This window comes from Myotis nattereri, assembly GCF_964212035.1.
Source record: "Myotis nattereri genome assembly, chromosome: 3".
Classification (NCBI taxonomy): domain Eukaryota; kingdom Metazoa; phylum Chordata; class Mammalia; order Chiroptera; family Vespertilionidae; genus Myotis; species Myotis nattereri.
In genome coordinates, this window is record NC_138077.1 from 161,380,620 (window position 1) to 161,402,265 (window position 21,646).

The following is a 21,646-nucleotide window of genomic DNA, read 5'->3' on the forward strand; positions in this document are numbered from 1 at the left end:
AATGTAAATACTAACACTAACTTAACATTTACTCTTCCAACAGTATGTGTATAATTTGAATTATAACTTCTTCAATATAGCTTGTTACTAATATGTACTTAGAATGCTGAAAAAGTTTAATAAAGTCAAACATATTAATAATAACTTTATAAGGCAAAATATGTGTAGGCCAACAAAAATAGGGCCCTAACCAGTCTGAATAATTTTTTTGGCCAAATTACTACTAATTCTGAAGACTGCTGAATGTATACCCTGAGTTCCAGAAACTTAATTGTCCAGGAAAAAAATAACTTCTCTATCTTAGGCCTCTGGGCTGAGATTATGGGCTGAGATTATATAAATAAGTAATTTACTGTGATGGAACTGTAAAAATAAGGTGTTTGAGAAGACAGCAGCTCTTTACAGTTACTGAACAACTGACAGTCTTCCATTTTATTTTGTCCATTTATGAAACAACAATGATCTGTGGGTAAATTCTAAAATGGTGGTGTAAGTCACACACCTATGGAAAAATAGTTCTATAAAATGTTCTCTGTGAAGCAAGAAATGAGGTAAAGTAATTTATATTATGTCCTAACCGGTTTGGCTCAGTGGATAGAGCGTTGGCCTGTGGACTGAAAGGTCCTAGGTTCGATTCCAGTCAAAGGTGTGTACCTAGGTTGCGGGCACATCCCTAGTAGGAGGTGTGCAGGAGGCAGCTGATCAATGTTTCGCTCTCATCGATGTTTCTAACACTTGATCCCTCTCCCTTCCTCTCTGTAAAAAATCAATAAAATATTTTTTTTAAAAAAGAAATTGATATTACTTTTCTGCAGCCTTGGTTAACTCACCTAAAATGGCCAAAAATGAAAATATAAAAAAGAAGAGAGGTTGGTGAGTACAAAATGGCACACCTGGCTATTGGGAAACACTCCCTGCATTACACAGACCTATGTGTTTATTTTCACAAATATAAACTATACTGAATATCAAAAAGAATACTTTAAAATTCCCAATATCATTCTAACTAATTTCAGAAGCATCTAGTGTTAGAATTTTGGATACTAAGTAAAAATTTATTGAGACATAAGGTATTATTATTTTAGAGTAGAGTGTAAAAAACTCACATAAGTTTCCAGACATAAAAAGAAACTTGTTTTTTTAAACTAAGATATTTATAATAACATCTTAAACCATAACTTTACCAATAAACTTAAAATAATAATGTAAGTTTTCATAAATGAAAAAAAAAGTATCATCTCATACTTTTGCCCCCTAAAATCAATCCTTTAAACTGTTCGCATTGTTAGGTAAAAATAACAAATATTTTCTTAAACAGAATACATAGAGAATGATAATTCTAAGGTTAATATAAAGTAATTGTCAACTAAAATATAAAATTATAAAAATATCTTCTTTTGCTCTTGGGAAAAATGAATTCTGTAAGATGTGAATTGTTATTCTTCTTCAGTCCTTCCTGAAACTTGCTCAGCCTTGGGAAACTCTGCTTCGTACTTCTTTTTGAGATTACTTAAATATGTTCGTAAACTGTCTGGATCCAACCGAGAGTTTCGAGCAGTTTGAACTAGCCTAGTAGCTAGATGGTACACCGCTCTCTGTCTCTCCATCTCAGGAGTACTTCTTTGATATTGCTATCATTGAAAAAATACATATATATATAATTTAAAATATGACTACCATGATTCTAATATTAAAATTTTAGTAATTTTCTATATCTTTTAATAGAAATATAGAATTCATGGGTTAGCAAATCCCTTCAGCTAAATCAATTCCATCCAACTAGCAAGAATATATGAGAAGAAATAAAGATATATTCTTTTGGAGAATAAAAGTTCTCAAGAGTATTTACAACTTTATTACAGATTCTTATAACCTTGAAAATCACTTTTCAATTAAAAGAAAAATCTGCTAAGTAGGTCAACTATCTCAACACAATACCAGAAAACAATAGAAAATCCACCAGAGTTATGTTCTACAAACACTTTCTCATTAAAAAGGTATGGAAAAAGAGCACTGCTCATTGCTATTCAGTATTCATAATTTCAATTGTCACCCAAGAGTACCACTCTGCTATCTCCTATATTAATCCCCCAACAGATAAGCTGGTGGAAAGAATGGGTCATCAATAAACTGCTTGTCCCTCAAGAGAGTTCATACATAGAAACTGCTAGAGCCTAAGAGAAAATACTGCCTGAAAGGCAAATTACAATTTAAAAATAAGCAACATAATTAGCTACTTAAAATTATGCCTTGATTTTCAACAAACTACTTAAGGATACCCAAGAAATAATGTTTATAATGGCAATTTTCAAATTCTTTGTAAGATCTTTATATATTCAGTCCTTGAATAATACTTCAGGGTTGGAGGTACAGCTAGAAAATTCTTCATTCACTTCTTGCCTGACCTAGATAGGGGAACCAGCATTTTCAATGTTAACTGTGTATGCAAAGTCTTAGTGAGTTTCTTTTTACTAAGGGAAATAAAATCCCTCAACTCTTTCCTAATAGCAAGCAATTCCAGATATTATTCTACTTTCACTATAGGAAAAATAAAAATGATTTTGTGAGTAGAATAAGATTATCATATATTTACCCATGTACCTATTTAATACATTGATCAACTATCAGTTTATTACTTAAATAACAAAAAGTTATTGAATATCCATTGTTATCTATATTCTGAGCCCCATACCTTGTATTTACTAGTATACCTATAGGAGATACAAAAATGTCTACCTGATATGATAATGAACTCAAGATCAGTCTTATAATGTAAAAGACATATTTATAAGCAACTAATGATGTAATTATGATGAGTCCCATTAGAGAATACAAAATGCTCAAACGAAGAAGAGCTCAGATAAAGAAAAGTGTGAATATGATAGGGTATTTGGAATCAATCTTGATAGACAAGAAAAGCTTAGAAGGAAGGATATTCTGGACAAAGGAAACACCTAGAGAAGACACATTAAAAGCATGGTACAGTTATATAATCTTATTACCCAATGTCAACCCAATAAATCAATAAATTTAACTTTAAAATATTTATAAATGAGAGAGAGAGAGAGAGAGAGAGAGAGAGAGAGAGAGAGAGAGAGGAGAGAGAAAGGCAGGAAGGAAGAAGGGAAGGAAGGAAGTTAGTTATACAATCAGGTCAGAACAACAAAATGACAATTAAATATGGCAGAAATGTAGGTTATATAGTTAAGTAATATTGTGTAAGGCTGGGGTAGTAAGCACTGATCTTTATTATTTCCTTCCTTCTGCTTACGCTGGGCTTTTCTTGTTGCTCTTTTTCTAACTCTTTGAGTTGTAGGGTTAGATAATTTATTGCCATTGTTTCTTGTTTTTTGAGGTAGGCCTGTACAGCTATGAACTTCTCTCTGAAGACTGCTTTCACTGTGAACCATAGATTTTGGATTGTTGCGCTTTCATTGTCATTTGTTGCCATGATGCTTTTTATTTCTTCTTTGATCTCTTTGGTAACCCAATCATTGTTTTAAAGCATGCTATTCAGCCTCCAGGTGTTTGATTTTTTTATTGTTTTTATTACAGTTGATATTTAGTTTTATGCCATTGTGATCTGAGAAGATGCTTGATATGATTTCTATCTTCTTGAATTTGAAGAGACTTTGCCTGTTCCCCAATATGTGGTCTATCTTTGAAAATGACCCATGTGCACTTGAGAAGAATGCATATTCCGTGGCTTTGGGGTGGAATGTTCTGAAGATGTCAATTAATTCCATCTGATCTAGTGAGTCATTTAGGATTGATGTTTCTCTGCTAAGTTTTTGTTTAGATGATTTTTCCAGTGGTGTTAGTGAGGTATTAAAGTCCCTTACTATGACTGTCAATCTCTCCCTTGATATCGTCCTGAAGTTTTTTTATGTATTTGGGTGCTCCTGTATGGGGTGCATATATGTTTATCAGAGTTGTATCTTCTTGTTGAATTACTCCCTTTCGTATTATGAAGTGGCCTTCCTTATCTCTTGTTATGGCCTTCACTTTGAGGTCTAATTTGTCGGATATAAGAAATACTACCCCAGCTTTTTTCCATTTCCATTCACTTGAAAAACCTTTTTCCATCCCTTCACTATCAGTCTGTGTGAGTCCTTTGTTCTGAGGTGGGTTTCCTGTAGACAGCAGATATATGGATCATGGTTTCTTATCCACTCAGCTACCCTATGTCTTTTTATTGGGGCATTTAATCCATTTACATTTAAAGTTATTAGTCATAGGTACTTGTTTGTCGCCATTTTTATTCTTTATGCCTGTGTTCCTTCTCCCCTTCCTATTTGTTCTTTTTACAGCTGACCCTTTAGCATTTCTTTTTTTTAAAAATATATTTTATTGATTTTTTTACAGAGACAAAGGGAGAGGGATAAAGAGTTAGAAACATTGATGAGAGAGAAACATCGATTCAGCTGCCTCCTGCACACTCCCCACTGGGGATGTGCCCACAACCAAGGTACATGCCCTTGACCAGAATCGAACCTGGGACCCTTGAGTCTGCAGGCTGACACTCTATCCACTGAGCCAAACCAGTTAGGGCCCTTTAGCATTTCTTGCATTGATAGTTTGGTGGTAATAAACTCCCTTAGTCCTTTTTAGTCTATGAAGCTCCTGATTTCACCCTCAATTTTGATTGATAGCCTTGCTTGGTACAGCATTCTTGGATTCAGATCATTCCTTTGCATGACTTCGTATATTTCATTCCATTCCCTCCGGCCTGATGTGTTTGTGTTGAGAAGTCAGTCAATAGACTGATAGGAGATCCTTTGTAGGTAACTTTCTGTCTCTCTCTGGCAGCCTTTAAGATTCTTACTTTGTTGTTGGTGTTTGCCAATTTAATTATAATGTTTCTTGAAGTTGATCTTTTGGGGTTCATCTTGTTTGGGACTCTGTGAGCTTCTTGGACTTGTGTGAGTTTTTGTTTCCAGATATCAGGGAAGTTTTCTGTCATTACTTTTTCAAACAGGTTTTCTATACCTTGCTCAATTTCCTCTCCTTCTGGCACCCCTATTATGCAAATGTTGTTTTGGTGCATGTTGGCTCAAAGTTCCCTTAGGCTCTCCTCCTGTTTTTTAAGTTTTTTTTCTAGATGCTGCTCTGCTTGGGTATTTTTTCCTACCTTGCCTTCTAGCTCACTGATGCAGTCCTCTGCTTCTTCTAGTCTACTGTTGATGCTTTCTATTGAGTTCTTTATTGCAGTAATGTCATTCTTCATTTCTTCTTGGTTCTTCTTCATTTCCTCTTGGTTTTTACATATATTGTTTAATTTGTCTTCCATCCTTTTCAGTGACCTTTTGACCATTTCTCTGAATTCTTTCTCTGACATATTGCTTGCCTCTATTTCACTTACTTCCTTTTCTGGTGATGCCTCCTTTTCTTTCTTATGTGGGCTGTTTTTTTGTCCCCCTATGATCGCTCCTCTCAGGGTTTCTGGTTATGTAGCTCTCTCTCTCCTGCATTGACTTAAAGGCACAAAATACAACACAACGAGACACAACGCCCAGGGCACCAAACAAATGTTTTCACAATACTAATACCCCTAAATAAAGGTGACCACCAGAGAAAAGAGAATTAGGGAATAGAGATGAGTGCAAAAATGATATTGAGAAAAAGAAAAAATGTAAGAGAAAAGAGAAAAAAAAAAGAAACGAAAAAAATATGTATATGAGGGAAAATGCCAATAAAACAACTAATCCAAAAAATGCAAACAACCAACACCCAGATGAATCTGAGGAGGAAGAGCTTATTTCCAGGAGGTAAGGTCAAAAAATTGATTAAATGGGGAAATACTCACAATTCAGTATAGAGGAGTTAGAAAGAGAATGGCTGTATAAGAAGAAAAGTTAAAAACTAAATACAAGAAAAGAAAAAACATATATATGTTGAAATATATATATAAAAGAAAATTTATATATATATATTTTATATATATAAAATTTTCCTCCTTCTTTAATCTATCTATCTATGTATTTGCTTACTATTGGAAAAGGAGGATAGAGAGTAGATAGGCCTGAGTTGGTGATTGGAAATAGTTAAGCTATTAGTAGAAGAAGAGAACAAGTGAGGAGAGGAAAACCAGAAGCCAAAAAACACACAAAAAAAACTAACCAATAATCAAACAAACAACAACAAGACAGAAAGAAAGAAAAAGGAAAAAAAAGAAAAAGAATTTAGATAGTGAAGAAAGTGAAGAGAGAAGTGTGTATGGGTTTGGAGCAGGGGAGAGGAAATTAGTGAGTAAGATCAATTTTTAACAGGGAGTAAAAAGAAAGGATAGAGAAAAACTAAAGCAGGAACAGGGTAAGAGAAACAGGACAAAAAAAGGGGAAAAGTGATAAAGAGAGTGTTGGCATAAAGGAAAAATTGAGATAGAGTAAAATAATGCTAAATGGAAAATCAAAATACAATGCATAACACTAATCCTAAAACAAAATAAAATAAAATAAAAAATAACATGAAATAAAACTTTTTAAAAAGGGTAAAATAATAGTATTAATACTAATAGTTAAAAATAAAAATATAATAAAAATAAGGTAAAATCGAGTGAGAGAAAAAAATGTGTTTCTTAAGTAAAAGATAAAAAATAAAAATGTGAGGTAGTGAAGGTGGTTGGTTCACTTCCTCCACTGTTCTGCTTGGCACATCTTTTTCCTTGCAGGTATTCAGCACAGTATTGAAGTTCCCTGGTGTCGTAAGCCACACCATATTTTCAAGCAGGCGGATCTCTCTGCTCTCTTTGGTTCTCAGTCTTTTTTTAGTTGTGTTTACAATTTCTGCTACAGCCCCTGGGTGGCAATGTTTCTGTCTTAATATCCTGGGATAAAAGGCCTCTCTACTCTGGCTCTGTGCATGACTCTGTGCGCCACCCTGCACAGCTGGCACAGTACTTCAGGCTGCCTTTCTGGGTCCAATCCAGCTGTGGGTTAATATCTAGAATCCCCTTCTGCCAGCAGCCCTGTGGACCCCCTTCCACATTCAAGGGCTACACTGATCCCAACAGCCACGGATTTTGGGGGGCAGTCTTTCTCTGAGGCTCTAGTTCCTACTGCGCGCGTTTCTCCCTCTAGCCTGGATAGTGTAAGGAGCCTCTGGGACAACTTCAAGCGTACCAACATCTGAATTATGGGGGTACCAGAAGAAGAGAGAGAGCAAGATATTGAAAACCTATTTGAAGAAACGATGACAGAAAACTTCCCCTACCTGGTCAAAGAAATAGACTTAAAGTCCAGGAAGCGCAGAGAACCCCAAACAAAAGGAATCCAAAGAGGACCACACCAAGACACATCATAATTAAAATGCCAAGAGCAAAAGACAAAGAGAAAATCTTAAAAGCAGCAAGAGAAAAACAGTCAATTACCTACAAGGGAGTACCCATACGACTGTCAGCTGATTTCTCAACAGAAACCTTACAGGCCAGAAGGGAGTGGCAAGAAATATTCAAAGTGATGAATAGCAAGAACCTACAACCAAGATTACTTTATCCAGCAAAGCTATAATTCAGAATTGAAGGTCAGAGAAAGAGCTTCACAGATAAGAAAAAGCTAAAGGAGTTCATCACCACCAAACCAATATTATATGAAATGTTGAAAGGTATCCTTTAAGAAGAGGAGGAAGAAGAAAAAGGTAAAGATACAAATTATGAACAACAAATACACATCTATCAACAAGTGAATCTAACAATCAAGTGAATAAATAATCTGATGGACAGAATAAACTGGTGAATATAATAGAATCAGGGGCATTGAAAGGGAGTGGACTGACTATTCTCGGGGGGGAAAGGGGTGTGGGGAGTGCGGGAAGAGACTGGACAAAAATCGTGCACCTATGGATGAGGACAGTGGGGGAGGGGGGTAAGGGCAGACGGTGGGGTGGGAACCGGGTGGAGGGGAGCTATGGGGGGGAAAAAGAGGAACAACTGTACTAATCTGAACAATAAAGATTTAATTTAAAAAATAAAATAAAGGAAAAGGCTATAATGAACAAAACCCAAAATGTTTTGAGAAGTAAAGAGGATTCTTTTAAATATTTTAATTATTATATACTTAAATCCAAGGCCATTATAAACATATACACTAGAAGTATCCTTAAATTTGAAAAACAATTCTTATTGCTAAAAAGTTTCTTACCAAAATTTGTCTGGTAATTTGAGTTGTGATTTCTTTGGCATCCAAGACAATTGATGGTGGGAGTGATGACACCTCTGCAGCTTTTAATCCTAAAATTATAAGCAATGGGGCTTCAATATTATTCTTGCTAGTGTCATTAGGTTTCTTTTAACCAGTATTAATCTTTCTCAGATATTTAAAATTCCATTCATATACATTTCTGAACTACTAGACAATTCTCAAAATTAAGTTTTCCAAAGTTCAACTTTCCATATTATTATATTTAAATACATATGCAAGACATATTAGATAAAATCTCTGAAGATATTTCTGTGATATAGGAAAACATGTTAGCAAAGGAAAAGAGGCAATTAGAAAATTGAAAAATAGTAATAACATTGACCAGCTACAAATGTAGTTGGTAACGGAAGGTCCAAGTATATATAAGTTTTACAAGGGAAGAGAATGTTTAGTCACAGAGATCACCATACAGCTGAATGTTCCTCTAGCTAGCAGATCAATGAGAGAGGAATTTCTCAGAATATAGAATGGTAGGTGATTACTCTTCATGCAAATTCAAAGTACCAACTAGTAGTCTCATGCTCTCAGACCTTAATTTAACTGTATAAACTAGAGGCCTGACGCACAGAAATTCATGCAAGGGTCTCAGCCCTCGCAGCCCCGGCTGCCACCTTGGCCCTCACAGCAGCCCTGGCTACCACATCGGTCCAGCTGCCTCATGGCCCCGCTCCCCCCGCCCCCCCACTGGTCAAAGGTCATCCCAGAAAGTTGTTCTGCTGCCCAGTCTAATTAGCTCTTTATTATATAGGATGCAATATATGCTTTCTACTGTATGCTAAAAATTTATTGTATTTATTTTTTAGAGGCAATAGAAGCATATAATATTTACTTAGAAGTTAATAATTGCTAGGCACTATACTAGTTCATATTTGATAATTCATTTAATCTTCACAAGCCCACATAGGTGGAAAATTATCCCATTTAATAAAGTTGAGGCTTATAAAGATTAAACATATGATACAAATTAAGCTATCCATTTGATTTCCTATTTCAAATGGTAAAAAAAAATAAATAAAAAAATGCTTTTTTCCCCTCTTACAAGGGTCACATTTACAGCTAAAATAATTTTTGGAATGTTTTATGTATAGGTCAATTGAAAATTCTCTGAATCCATGAGATTTCACACATGTCAAAAATAATGTAGAGGGAAAATATGTAATCAAGTTTATGAATATCATATGCTTTGGTAATATACACCATTTTAAGACTTTAGATTTAATTATCAAGTTCAGAGTTCAGACTCTGAAGAACACAGAAAAAGAACCCTGTTACTGAAAGAGTGTAAGAAACACATAATTTTCAATTCATTATATAACTTGCAAATATAAACTAAAGTACATTTTCCTAAGGATAGACACTAATACTTGTGGGGCCTTCATGTGTTATAATTCTACAGTTACTGGTTAATATAAGTTTTAAAATGAACATATAAAATAGAAGTTTGACATATAAACCAGTTTTAGAGCATATAAGCACTCAAAAGATTGAGAGGGAAAGTTACTTAGATTGACAGCCAAGTAAAGGGGAGAAGAAGAACATATAGAGTTTCAGTATATAGATAAACTTTCTTTATGTATTACCATAATTTTTTTCTTCTGTGAATCCCTTAGAGAGTTTGTACGTATACAAAATTGCTTCTTTATTTCTTGAGGTATTCTTTACATGTTGAACTTCAAAATGCATGTTTTCTACATTAGGATACATGGCATCTATATGGCATAATTCCAAGAAATGTGTGGCAAACAGTGTGAATGCCTAGAATATAATGAATTTTTAATACTTTTAATGAATAAGAAAATTCTATTTTAACAACTTTAACATAAAATTTAGCTCTGTTTTTCAAGTAGCTTAGCAGAAAAGTAAGAATGAAACTAATAACTTTAAGTCTAACACGGTCAATTCATTTTTAAATGTTTCAAAAATTTATATTCAAGGAAGAACATGTTTATTATGTTTATACATACACAATTATGTTACATTATGGGAAAGAAAACAAATCCAAAAATGAAATCCTAAAAGAAGAGTCTAAAGATATTGAAAAGGTAAAGTTTATCAGAAATAAAGCTATTAACTTTGGTAATCATTTATTAGAGAAGTAATCCATAAACAAAATCAGTATTTCCCTCAACTTTAAAAAAAAAAAAAACTACTTTAAAAGTATCTTCCCTCCATATAAATAGTTTGTGAACAATGAAATCAATGGATAGTCTTAGGTATTTGAAATTGCAAAGCTTTTAAGTGTTTTTTGTTTTGTTTTTTTAAAAAAATATTTTTTATTGATTTTTTTACAGAGAGGAAGAGAGAGGGATAGAGAATTAGACACATCGACGAGAGAGAAACATCGATAAGCTGCCTCCTGCACACCTCCTACTGGGGATGTGCCTGCAACTAAGGTACATGCCCCTGACCGGAATCGAACCTGGGACCCTTCAGTCCGCAGGCTGATGCTCTATCCACTGAGCCAAATGGGTTAGGGCTTAAGTGGTTTTTTAAAAAATATATTTTTATTGATTTCAGAGAGGAAGGGAGAGGGAGAGATAGAAACATCAATGATGAGAGAGAATCATTGATTGGCTGCGTCCTTCATGCCCGCCCCCCCGCCCCCCCCTGCCCCCCCCCCCACACACACACACGTTGGAAATTGAACCCGGGCATATGCAACCCAGGCATATGCCCTGATCAGGAATCCAACTGTGACCTCCTGGTTCATAGATCGATACTCAACAACTGAGCTACATTGGCTAGGCAAAGCTTTTAAGTTTTTGAGAAAATTGTTTAGGACAATGATTCTCAAACTTTAGTAATCATCTGGGGAGCTTGTTAAAGATGCACATTCTTGGTGCTTATCCCCCTGAAATTCTCAATCAGGAGCTGTAATGTGGGGCCCCAGGAAACTTTTTTTTCCTCTAAGTTGATTTTGATGGAGGTAATTCAAGTGACTTATGACCAGCACATGGTTTCTTACCCAGAGTTACTAAAGCAGATAGAAATTTGAATAGTTGATTAAGTTTAAGACATTACCAGTGAGCAACTAAATAGGTTATTAGTGGAAAATTACAATATTAAGACATTAAGATAAAATATTTGACTGGCAAATGGATATCAACTATGGAAGGTGGTGGGGCCAGATATAACAAGAGTTGGAGGGGCCAGATGTAACAACTTATACTTCACCTCAACATGGGAATATCATAACATATGCCCTACACACTGGATCCCTAGAATCAGTGATCAGAAATTTCACTGAGATAGAAGGCCCCTGTACTTTTGTCAGATTTATTTCCCACATTTGACACACAGATGTCTTAACAATAAATCTAGAGTAGTTGCTACTTCTTGCTTACTAGATCCAATTATCATAATGTAATCAATGTAATGGACCAGTGTAATATCTTGTGGCAGGTTAAAGTGATCAAAGTCCTTGCAAACTAAATTATGACATAGAGTTAGAGAGCTGATATACCCCTCAAGTTGGAGGTATATTGTTGACATTGCCAGCTGAAAGCAATCTGTTTCTGGTGGTCTTGATTGACAGATATAGAGGAAAAAACATTGGCTAGACCCGCGGTCGGCAAACTGCGGCTCGCGAGCCACATGCGGCTCTTTGGCTCCTTGAGTGTGGCTCTTCCACAAAATACCACGTGTGGGCGCGCACGTACAGTGCGATTGAAACTTCGTGGCACATGCGCAGAAGTCAGTATTTTGTGGAAAAGCCACACTCAAGGGGCCAAAGAACCACATGTGGCTCGCGAGCCGCAGTTTGCCAACCACTGGGCTAGACCAATTAGCTGCATCCCAGGTACCAGGGGATACGTTAATTTACTCAAGCAGTGAGACCTCATCTGATACAGCAGCTGCAATTACAGTCACCACATGGTTAAGGTTATGATAATTCACTATCATTCTCCAAGATCCATCTGTCTTCTGCTCAGACCAAATATGTGAGTGTAATGGAGATGTGGTGGAAATCACCACCTTTGCATCTTTCACCTCTGCACCTCCTCTAACCACAGGATGGGCTGGGAACCCACTGGGCCCAGTATGAGATAGACCAGAGCTAAAACTCCATTGATCACCTGACTCTGTTTTTATAATTCGATAGACCTTTGTTCACGTGACCTAAAACTTTTATGCTTATACAGATTAAGTAACAATTTAATAAATTTCCTATCTCTTTCACCTCTAGAGACACCATGATCAACCAGCCAATGTCACAGATCTTCCCAAGTCAAGACTTACTCTGATTGCTGCTTTGACTCTACTGTCTGTTTTGGTAGCCACACCAACCTTACCTTTGGTGGTTGAATGCTACCAATTGGCTCTTGCAACCCTGAGATCCAATTACTTCCTTGTATTTAGGATTCCCAATTCAATAACTACACTTTCCACTGCAAGGACTGGCCTATAGAGAAAAGCTATCAGAGCTCTTCAAGGATGTCGGGGCTCTCCTCACAAATTTATTTCTCCCAGTCATGGTGAAAGATATGTCTTTTGGCCCTGTCTAGGGTGGGTGAGTGGGCCTTAAATAATAAATCTACAAAAACATTCTTATCTCCCTAAGCCTTTGAAACACTTATTCTATGGATGGAAAGTAACCACACAGGGCATCTGATCATAAATTCTTAAATGGGCAGGTCCTGATGGGTAGTCAGACCTCTGGCCTATACTGCCTTTAGTAAAAAGGTTTTAAGCCAGCAGTCAATTGTTCCTGTGCATCTAGGTTAACACACCTTTGAAATATAACAAGTAATACCCCTGAAATATCAGAGTATTAACCCTCAAGAAATCATATAATTTTAACTATTCTGTAATCCAACCTCACCTTGCTTTTTTCCCCACCTTCATGTAATCTTCTTTATGTTCCCTCTTAAAATGCAAAAAGGAATCTTTAAAACTGCTATTACCCAGAGCATTTGAGATCTTTCTCCCTAGCACATGTCAGTTTGGCTAAAATAAACCCTTATAAAAATTCTCTACAGGTTTAGACATTTCTTATATCAAGAGCTCTACATTAAAACAAGGCAGATCCAACACTTCCAACTCACCATGGGCGACATTTTGGTTCATGTTTCAATCAACCAACCAAACATCCCAAGTTGCAACATTTATTAATAGGGACTCTGCCTAGCAAGTCCCTATTAATAAATTCAGTCTGATCCAACTTTATATTCTTTCTATCATTATACCATATCCTTAATATCCAGTTCCAGACATGTTTTCCAGATTTCTATCTGTATAAATTAGAAAACTCAAGTAGTTCTTTGGAAATATAGTGTCCCTCCTCATCAGCCATAAGTTGTACTTTTCCCTTAGGGACCTGCTAGGACCTGTATCCTATTATGAAGGTTGCTACAAATGGATCCTAAGGAAAATCAGCATTGTCTTATACAACAACTGCATCAGGGGAGGCCATTACGGTTTCTCCAGGCAAAGCAGAGCAAATCTGCACAGATGGGGTGGCAAAGCTACTCCCACTTATGGTAGAGAGGCATCTTCCACAGGCAAAAAAGACTCATCAGAATCTAGAGGTTCAGTCCAGCTGGTGGTGGTCAGTGGTTGAGCATCGACCCATGAATTCCCAGTCAGGCACATGCTGGGATTCAATCCCCAGTAGGGGCGTGCAGGAGACAGCCAATCTGTGATTCTCTCTCATCATTGATGTTTCTTCTCTCTCTCTCTCTCTTCCTCTTTCTGAAATCAATAAAAATATATTTTAAAAAAGAATTTAGAGGCTCAATGCTCCCAACTTCATTAAAGTCTTCCCACATGGGAGGAAGAAAATGGCGGAGGTTTAGACAGACGTGTCGGTGCCTTGTCCCGGAGCAGATAAGGACGGGAAGCTGGAAACGGGTAGCATACAGCCCGAATAAGCAGAGGAGATTCAGCTGAGACAGTCTGCAGCCAGGAAAGACAGAGAAATCCTAGATAAAGGGAACGGTTAGAGGCTGAGGCTGAAACCTCTCCAGGTGCGCCGGCACAGCCGCGGAGACCGTGCCATCTTGGGTGACTGTCACCGGCATCCAGAGACCAGCTACTAACCCGGCAACAACGGCTCTCAAGCAGCGCGACTACGTGAACTCAGAGGAACTCTGCTTCTCCCCACAGAAAGCAGATCCAAGCAACAGGGGCCTCCTGATCTCCACGCGCTCTGTCTGAGGAACAGCTGCTGTGGGTGAAGCCTCCCTCCACCAGCCAGAAGAGCCACAACAGCTGTGAACAGCACCCATCAGAAGACCCGCTAACAACAGAGGAGCAGCTGCTACCACAACTGCCCAAGGAGCAACCACAGCCCGAGGAGCCACTGCCACCTAGGGAGCAGCCACTGAACGACTCAATATCTATATACGTCAGTGAGATCAAACATGGGTAGACAAAGAAATCCCCAAAGGAAAGAAAAGGAGGACTCACCAGAAAAGCAGCTAAGTGATACAGAGGCATACAACATGACAGAAAAAGAATTCAGAATAAGGGTCCTAGAGTGCATACACCGGATGGAGGAAAAAATCGACAACTTATCCAAGAAGCAAGAAGAAACAGATGAAAAAATCAACAACTTAAGTAAGACCCAAGAAGAAATGAAGTGCGATATAGCTGCAATAAAGAACACCATTGAAAGTATCAACAGTAGACTAGGAGAAGCGGAAGACCGAATTAGTGAATTAGAAGACAGGGAAGCAAAACACACCCAAACTGTACTTCAGTTGGAGAAAAAAATTAAAAGACAGGAGGAGAGCCTAAGGGAGCTTTGGGACAACATGAAACGAAACAACATACGAATAATAGGGGTGCCAGAACAACAGAAAGAGGAACAAGGATTAGAAAACCTATTGGAAGAAATAATATCAGAAAACTTCCCTGAGGTGGGGAAGAAAAAAGTCACACAAGCCCAGAGAGTCCCAAGCAAGGTGAACCCGAAAAGACCCACACCAAGACATATCATAATTACCATGGCAAATATTCAGGACAAAGAGAGAATCTTACAGGCTGCAAGAGAGAGACAGAAAGTTACATACAAGGGATCTCCCATTAGATTATCAAATGATTTCTCAACAGAAACACATCAGGCCAGAAGAGAATGGACGGAAATTTACAAAGTGATGCAAAGCAAAGGACTGAATCCAAGAATACTCTATCCAGCAAGGCTATCATTCAAAATTGAAGGGGAAATAAGAAGCTTCACAGACAAAAAAAGGCAAAGGGAGTTTATCACCACCAAGCCAGCAATGCAAGAAATGCTAAAGGGACTGGTGTAAAAAGAAGAAATAAAAATCCCAGAAAGAAAACAGCCACACACACAAAAAAAGAAATGGCTACAAACAAGTACCTTTCAATAATAACTTTAAATGTAAACGGGCTAAATGCTCCAACCAAAAGATATCGAGTGGCTGAATGGATAAAAAATCATGACCCATACATTTGCTGTCTACAAGAGACCCACCTCATTAGAAAGGACTCACACAGACTGAAAGTGAAGGGATGGAAAAATATCTTTCAGGCTAATGGAAAAGAAAAGAAAGCTGGGGTAGCAATACTTATATCGGACAAAATAGACCTCAAAGTGAAGGCCATAACAAGAGATACGGAAGGCCACTTCATAATACTAAAAGGATCAATACAACAAGAAGATATAACCCTGATAAACATATATGCACCCAATGCAGGAGCACCCAAATACATAAAAAATCTTCTGGAAGATATCAAAGGAGAGATCGACAACAATACAATCATAGTAGGGGACTTTAATACACCACTGTCATCACTGGATAAGTCCTCTAGACAAACAATCAGCAAAGATACAGCAATACTAAATGACTCACTAGATCAGATGGACTTAATAGACATCTTCAGAACACTTCACCCCAGTGCCACGGAATATACATTCTACTCAAGTGCTCATGACACATATTCAAAAATAGACCATATATTGGGTCACAAGCAAAGTATCCCCAAATTCAAGAAGATTGAAATCATAAAAAGCGTCTTCGCAGACCACGATGGCATAATATTAGAAATAAACTGCAATAAAAACAACCCAAAATACTCAAACACCTGGAAGCTGAATAGCATGCTATTAAATATTGATTGGGTTACCAATGAAATCAAAGAAGAAATTCAAAACATCCTGGAAACGAATGACAATGAAAACACAACAATCAAAAACCTATGGGACACAATGAAAGCAGTCCTGAGAGGGAAGTTTATAGCTCTACAGGCCTATCTCAAAAAACAAGAAAAAATGGTAGTAAATCAGCTAACCCTACAACTCAAAGAATTAGAAAGAGAGCAACAAGAAAACCCCAGAGTGAGCAGAAGGAAGGAGATAATAAAGATTAGAGCAGAAATAAATAACATAGAGACCAAAAAAATAATACAGAAAATCAATGAAACCAAGAGCTGGTTCTTCGAAAGGATAAACAAGATTGACAAACCTCTAGCCAGACTCACCAAGAAGCAAAGAGAGAGGACCCAAATAAACAAAATCAGAAATGATAGAGGCGAAATAACAACAGACCCCACAGAAATACAAATGATTGTTAAAAAATACTATGGACAGCTCTACTCCAGCAAACTAGACAACCTGGAGGAAATGGACAAATTCCTAGAAAAATACAACATTCCAAAACTCAATCAGGAAGAATCTAAAAATCTCAACAGGCCAATAACTATGGAAGAAATTGAAGCAGTCATCAAAAAGCTTCCAGCAAACAAAAGCCCAGGACCAGATGGCTTCACAGGGGAGTTTTACCAAACATTCAAGGAAGAACTAAAACCTATCCTCCTCAGACTACTACAAAAAATTCAAGAGGAAGGAACACTTCCAAGCTCATTCTATGAAGCCAGCATCACCCTAATACCAAAACCAGGTAAAGACAACACAATGAAAGAGAATTACAGGCCAATATCCCTCATGAACATAGATGCCAAAATCCTCAACAAAATCTTAGCAAATCGGATCCAGCAGTACATCAGAAAGATCATACACCATGACCAAGTAGGATTTATCCCAGGGATGCAAGGATGGTACAATATCCACAAATCAATAAACGTGATACATCACATAAACAAATTGAAAGAAAAAAACCACATGGTCATATCAATTGATGCAGAAAAAGCATTTGACAAAATTCAACACCCATTTTTGATAAAAACTCTCAGCAAGGTGGGAGTAGAAGGATCATACCTCAACATAATAAAAGCCATATATGACAGGCCCACAGCCAACATCATACTCAATGGACAAAAACTTACACCATTTCCCCTAAGAACAGGAACAAGACAGGGATGCCCCCTCTCACCACTCCTGTTCAACATAGTACTGGAAGTGTTAGCCATTGCAATTCGGCAAGAAGAAGAAATAAAAGGCATCCAAATTGGAAAAGAGGAAGTAAAACTGTCCTTATTTGCAGACGACATGATATTATACATACAAAACCCTAGAGACTCCATCAAAAAGCTACTAGACTTAATACATGAATTTGGCAATGTAGCAGGATACAAAATTAACCCCAAGAAATCTGAGGCATTTCTATACACCAATAGTGAACTTTCAGAAAGAGAGATTATAAAAACAATCCCGTTTACCATCGCACCAAAAAAATTAAGCTACCTAGGAATAATCTTAACTAAAGAGGTAAAAGACCTCTACTCAGAAAACTACAGGACGTTGAAAAAAGATATAGAGGAAGACATAAACACATGGAAGAACATACCGTGTTCATGGATTGGTAGAATCAACATCATTAAAATGTCCATACTACCCAAAGCAATCTATAAATTCAACGCACTTCCCATTAAAATACCAACGGCATACTTCAGAGATCTAGAACGAACTCTCCAAAAATTCATCTGGAATAAAAAAAGACCCCGAATAGCTGCAGCAATCCTGAAAAAGAACAAAGTAGGTGGGATCTCAATACCAGATATCAAGTTGTATTACAAAGCCACTGTTCTCAAAACTGCCTGGTACTGGCACAAGAATAGGCATATAGATCAATGGAATAGAATAGAGAGCCCAGAAATCGGCCCGAACCAATATGCTCAATTAATATTTGACAAAGGAGGCAAGAACATACAATGGAGCCAAGATAGTCTCTTCAATAAATGGTGTTGGGAAAATTGGACAGATATATGCAAGAAAATGAAACTAGACCACCAACTTACACCATACACAAAAATAAACTCAAAATGGATAAAGGACTTAAATGTACGACGGGAAACCATAAAAATTCTAGAAGAATCCAAAGGCAACAAAATCTCAGACATATGCCGAAGCAATTTCTTCACTGATACAGCTCCTAGGGCACTTGAAACTAAAGAGAAAATGAACAAATGGGACTACATCAAAATAAAAAGCTTCTGCACAGCAAAAGAAACCATCAACAAAACAACAAGAAAGCCCACTGTGTGGGAAAACATATTTGCCAATGTCATATCAGATAAGGGCCTGATCTCCAAAATCTATAGGGAACTCATACAACTTAACAAAAGGAAGATACACAATCCAATCAAAAAATGGGCAAAGGACCTAAATAGACACCTTTCAAAAGAGGATATTCAGAAAGCCAAGAGACATATGAAAACATGCTCAAAGTCACTAATCATCTGAGAGATGCAAATCAAAACAACAATGAGGTACCATCTCACACCTGTCAGAATGGCTATCATCAACAAATCAACAAACGACAAGTGCTGGAGAGGATGTGGAGAAAAAGGAACACTTGTGCACTGCTGGTGGGAATGCAGACTGGTGCAGCCACTATGGAAGACAGTATGGAGTTTCCTTAAAAAACTGAAAATGGAACTCCCATTTGACCCTGTGATCCCACTTCTAGGAATATATCCCAAGAAACCAGAAACACCAATCAGAAAAGATATATGCACCCCTATGTTCATAGCAGCACAATTCACCATAGCTAAGATCTGGAAACAGCCTAAGTGCCCATCAGTAGATGAATGGATTAGAAAACTGTGGTACATCTACACGATGGAATACTATGCTGCTCTAAAAAGGAAAGAACTCTTACCATTTGCAACGTCATGGATGGAACTGGAGAGCATTATGCTAAGTGAAATAAGCCAGTCAATGAAGGAAACATACCACATGATCTCACTCATTCATGGATAATAGAGAACATTATAAACTTTTGAACAATAATAGATACAGAGGCAGAGCTGCCTCAAACAGACTGTCAAACTGCAGCGGGAAGGCCGGGGAGGGTTGGGGGGCAGGAGGTAGGGGGGTAAGAGATCAACTAAAGGACTTGTATGCATGCATATAAGTATAACCAATGGACATAAGACACTGGGGGATAGGGGAGGCTGGGGGACTGTCTAGGGCGGGGGGATAAAATGGTCACATATGTAATACCCTTTGTAATACTTTAAGCAATAAAAAAAAAAAATAAAAAAAGTCTTCCCACATGTCCCCCTTCCAACTTTCAGGATCCCATTTCTTCCTAACCAATGTTCTCACTTTAATAATAGAATTGCTACCATATGGCTAAGAGTTCAACTTGCATTGTAATTCAGCCAGTTATGGGATGAGATCTCGGTTGTATTTTCAGAATCTCAGTCCTGAGGTGTAAGACAGGAGGTAAGAGGCACATGCCCCTTAAGGACACAAATAGAAGCTTTCAGGTCATGTATATAGAGATTTATGCAGGCATTTCAATTCCTGATTGCCTCCTTTTCTTTCCCCATTTTGTCCAAAAACATTAGGAGCAACCAGCCAATCTCATTAGACTCCTTAGTTTGCAAAAAATATTAGTAGGTATCATATATACAGTCACCCAGTTCCTTGCTTCTCATAAGTGATTAAGAGTATCCAATGGTGATATTTTGCATATTTCTATTGCCAGGATTAACAGTGCTTTATTTACTCCTGGAAATAGAGTCATGAGTATCTTAATTAATCATATTACAGAGTCCATTCCAGAAACCCTAGAACCAATATGTTATCCAATGTTACTTTTGACTCATCACATAACTTTAAGTATAAAAGAATATTTTTCTCATTCTATATAATAAATCATTATGAAATCTCATTTAAGGTATATTAAGGTATAATAAATCATTATGGACTCCCATCTTTGGGATTTTTTTTGAGGTAGTTTAGAAATGGAAAAATATTTTTATTCAAGTTTTTTCATATCTGGATATAATTTGAATGATGATCTAAAAGGTACTTCACAAATCTACACTAATAAAAGAGAAAAATGGTAATTGGCGTACGGCGATACCATTTTCATTGGCTAATCAGGGCTATATGCAAATTAACTGCCAACTAAGATTGGCAGTTAACTGCCAACTAAGATTGGCAGTTAACTGCCAACAAGATGGCGGCTAATTTGCATATGTAGGCACAATGCAGGGAGGCGAAAGGGAAAGCAGGAAGGGAAAGCAGGGTTTCCGACCACTGACAGTGATCGGAAACCCAGGGGGGAGCTAAGAGCTGGGGGGCAGGGCAAAGGCGGCCCTAGGGCCGCCTTTGCCCTGCCCCCCAGCCATGATCGGAGAATCAGGCGCCTTTGCCGCCCTGGCCAGTGATAGCAGGAAGTAGGGGTGGAGCCAGCGATGGGAGCTGGGCACGGTCGAAGCTGGCAGTCCCAGGAGCTAGGGGTCCCTTGCCTGGGCCTAAAGCGAAGCCCACGATCGCGGCGCCCCCCGCTGCCACTGCAGGTCCCCGCTGCCTGGGCCAGACGCCTAGGCCAGAGGCGTTAGGCCTGGGCAGGGGCGGAGCCTGCAACCGCGGGGAGCTGGGGGTCCCCTGCCCAGGCCTGACACCTCTGCCGGAGGCCTCAGGCCTGGTCAAGGGGCCGATCCGGTGATTGGTGATCGGAGGGTGATGAGGGTCAGCTCCTCTGGCCGAGGCATCAGGCCTGGGTGGGGGGCGAAGCCAGGGATTGGGGGGATATGATGGTCCCCTTGCCCAGGCCTGAAGCCTGGGTCAGAGGTGTCAGGCTTGGGCGGGGGGTGGAGCAAGCGATCAGAGGGAGATGGGGGTCCCCTGCCCAGGCATGATTCCTGGGCCAGAGGCCTCAGGCCTGGGCGGGGGTCAAAGCCAGTGATTGGGGGGAGATGGGGGTCCCCTGTCCAAGCCTGACACCTCTGGTGGAGGCGTCAGGCCTGGGCAAGGGGCCGATCAGGCGATTGGAGGGTGATGGGGGTCTACGCCTCTGGCCGAGGCATCAGGCCTGGGCAAGGGGCAGAGCCAGCAATCGGAGGGGTCTGGGGGTCCCTTGCCCAGGCCTGACGCCTGGGCCAGAGGCATCAGGCCTGGGCTGGGGGCAGAACCAGTGATGGGGGAAATGAGGGTCCCTGCCCAGGCCTGACGCCTCTGGCAGAGGCGTCAGGCCTGGGCAAGGGGCCAATCCTGCGATTGGAGGGTGATGGAGGTCAACACCTGAGGGCTCCCAGTATGTGAGAGGGGGCAGGCTGGGCTGAGGGAC

General features: G+C 38.6%; 1 protein-coding gene across 1 annotated transcript in view; it reads right to left on the reverse strand.

The window, feature by feature from the left end:
* Positions 1-1,436: 1,436 nt before the first annotated feature.
* Positions 1,437-21,646, reverse strand: part of MSH4 (mutS homolog 4) — a gene marked incomplete at both ends in the record, with an annotated part of 85,863 nt that continues 65,653 nt past the window's right edge. Inside the window, 3 exons of the mRNA XM_081086058.1 lie at positions 1,437-1,631; positions 8,139-8,227; positions 9,779-9,953. Of these exons, the coding sequence (XP_080942184.1) occupies positions 1,437-1,631; positions 8,139-8,227; positions 9,779-9,953 (459 nt within the window). The remainder of the gene's footprint in view (positions 1,632-8,138; positions 8,228-9,778; positions 9,954-21,646) is intronic.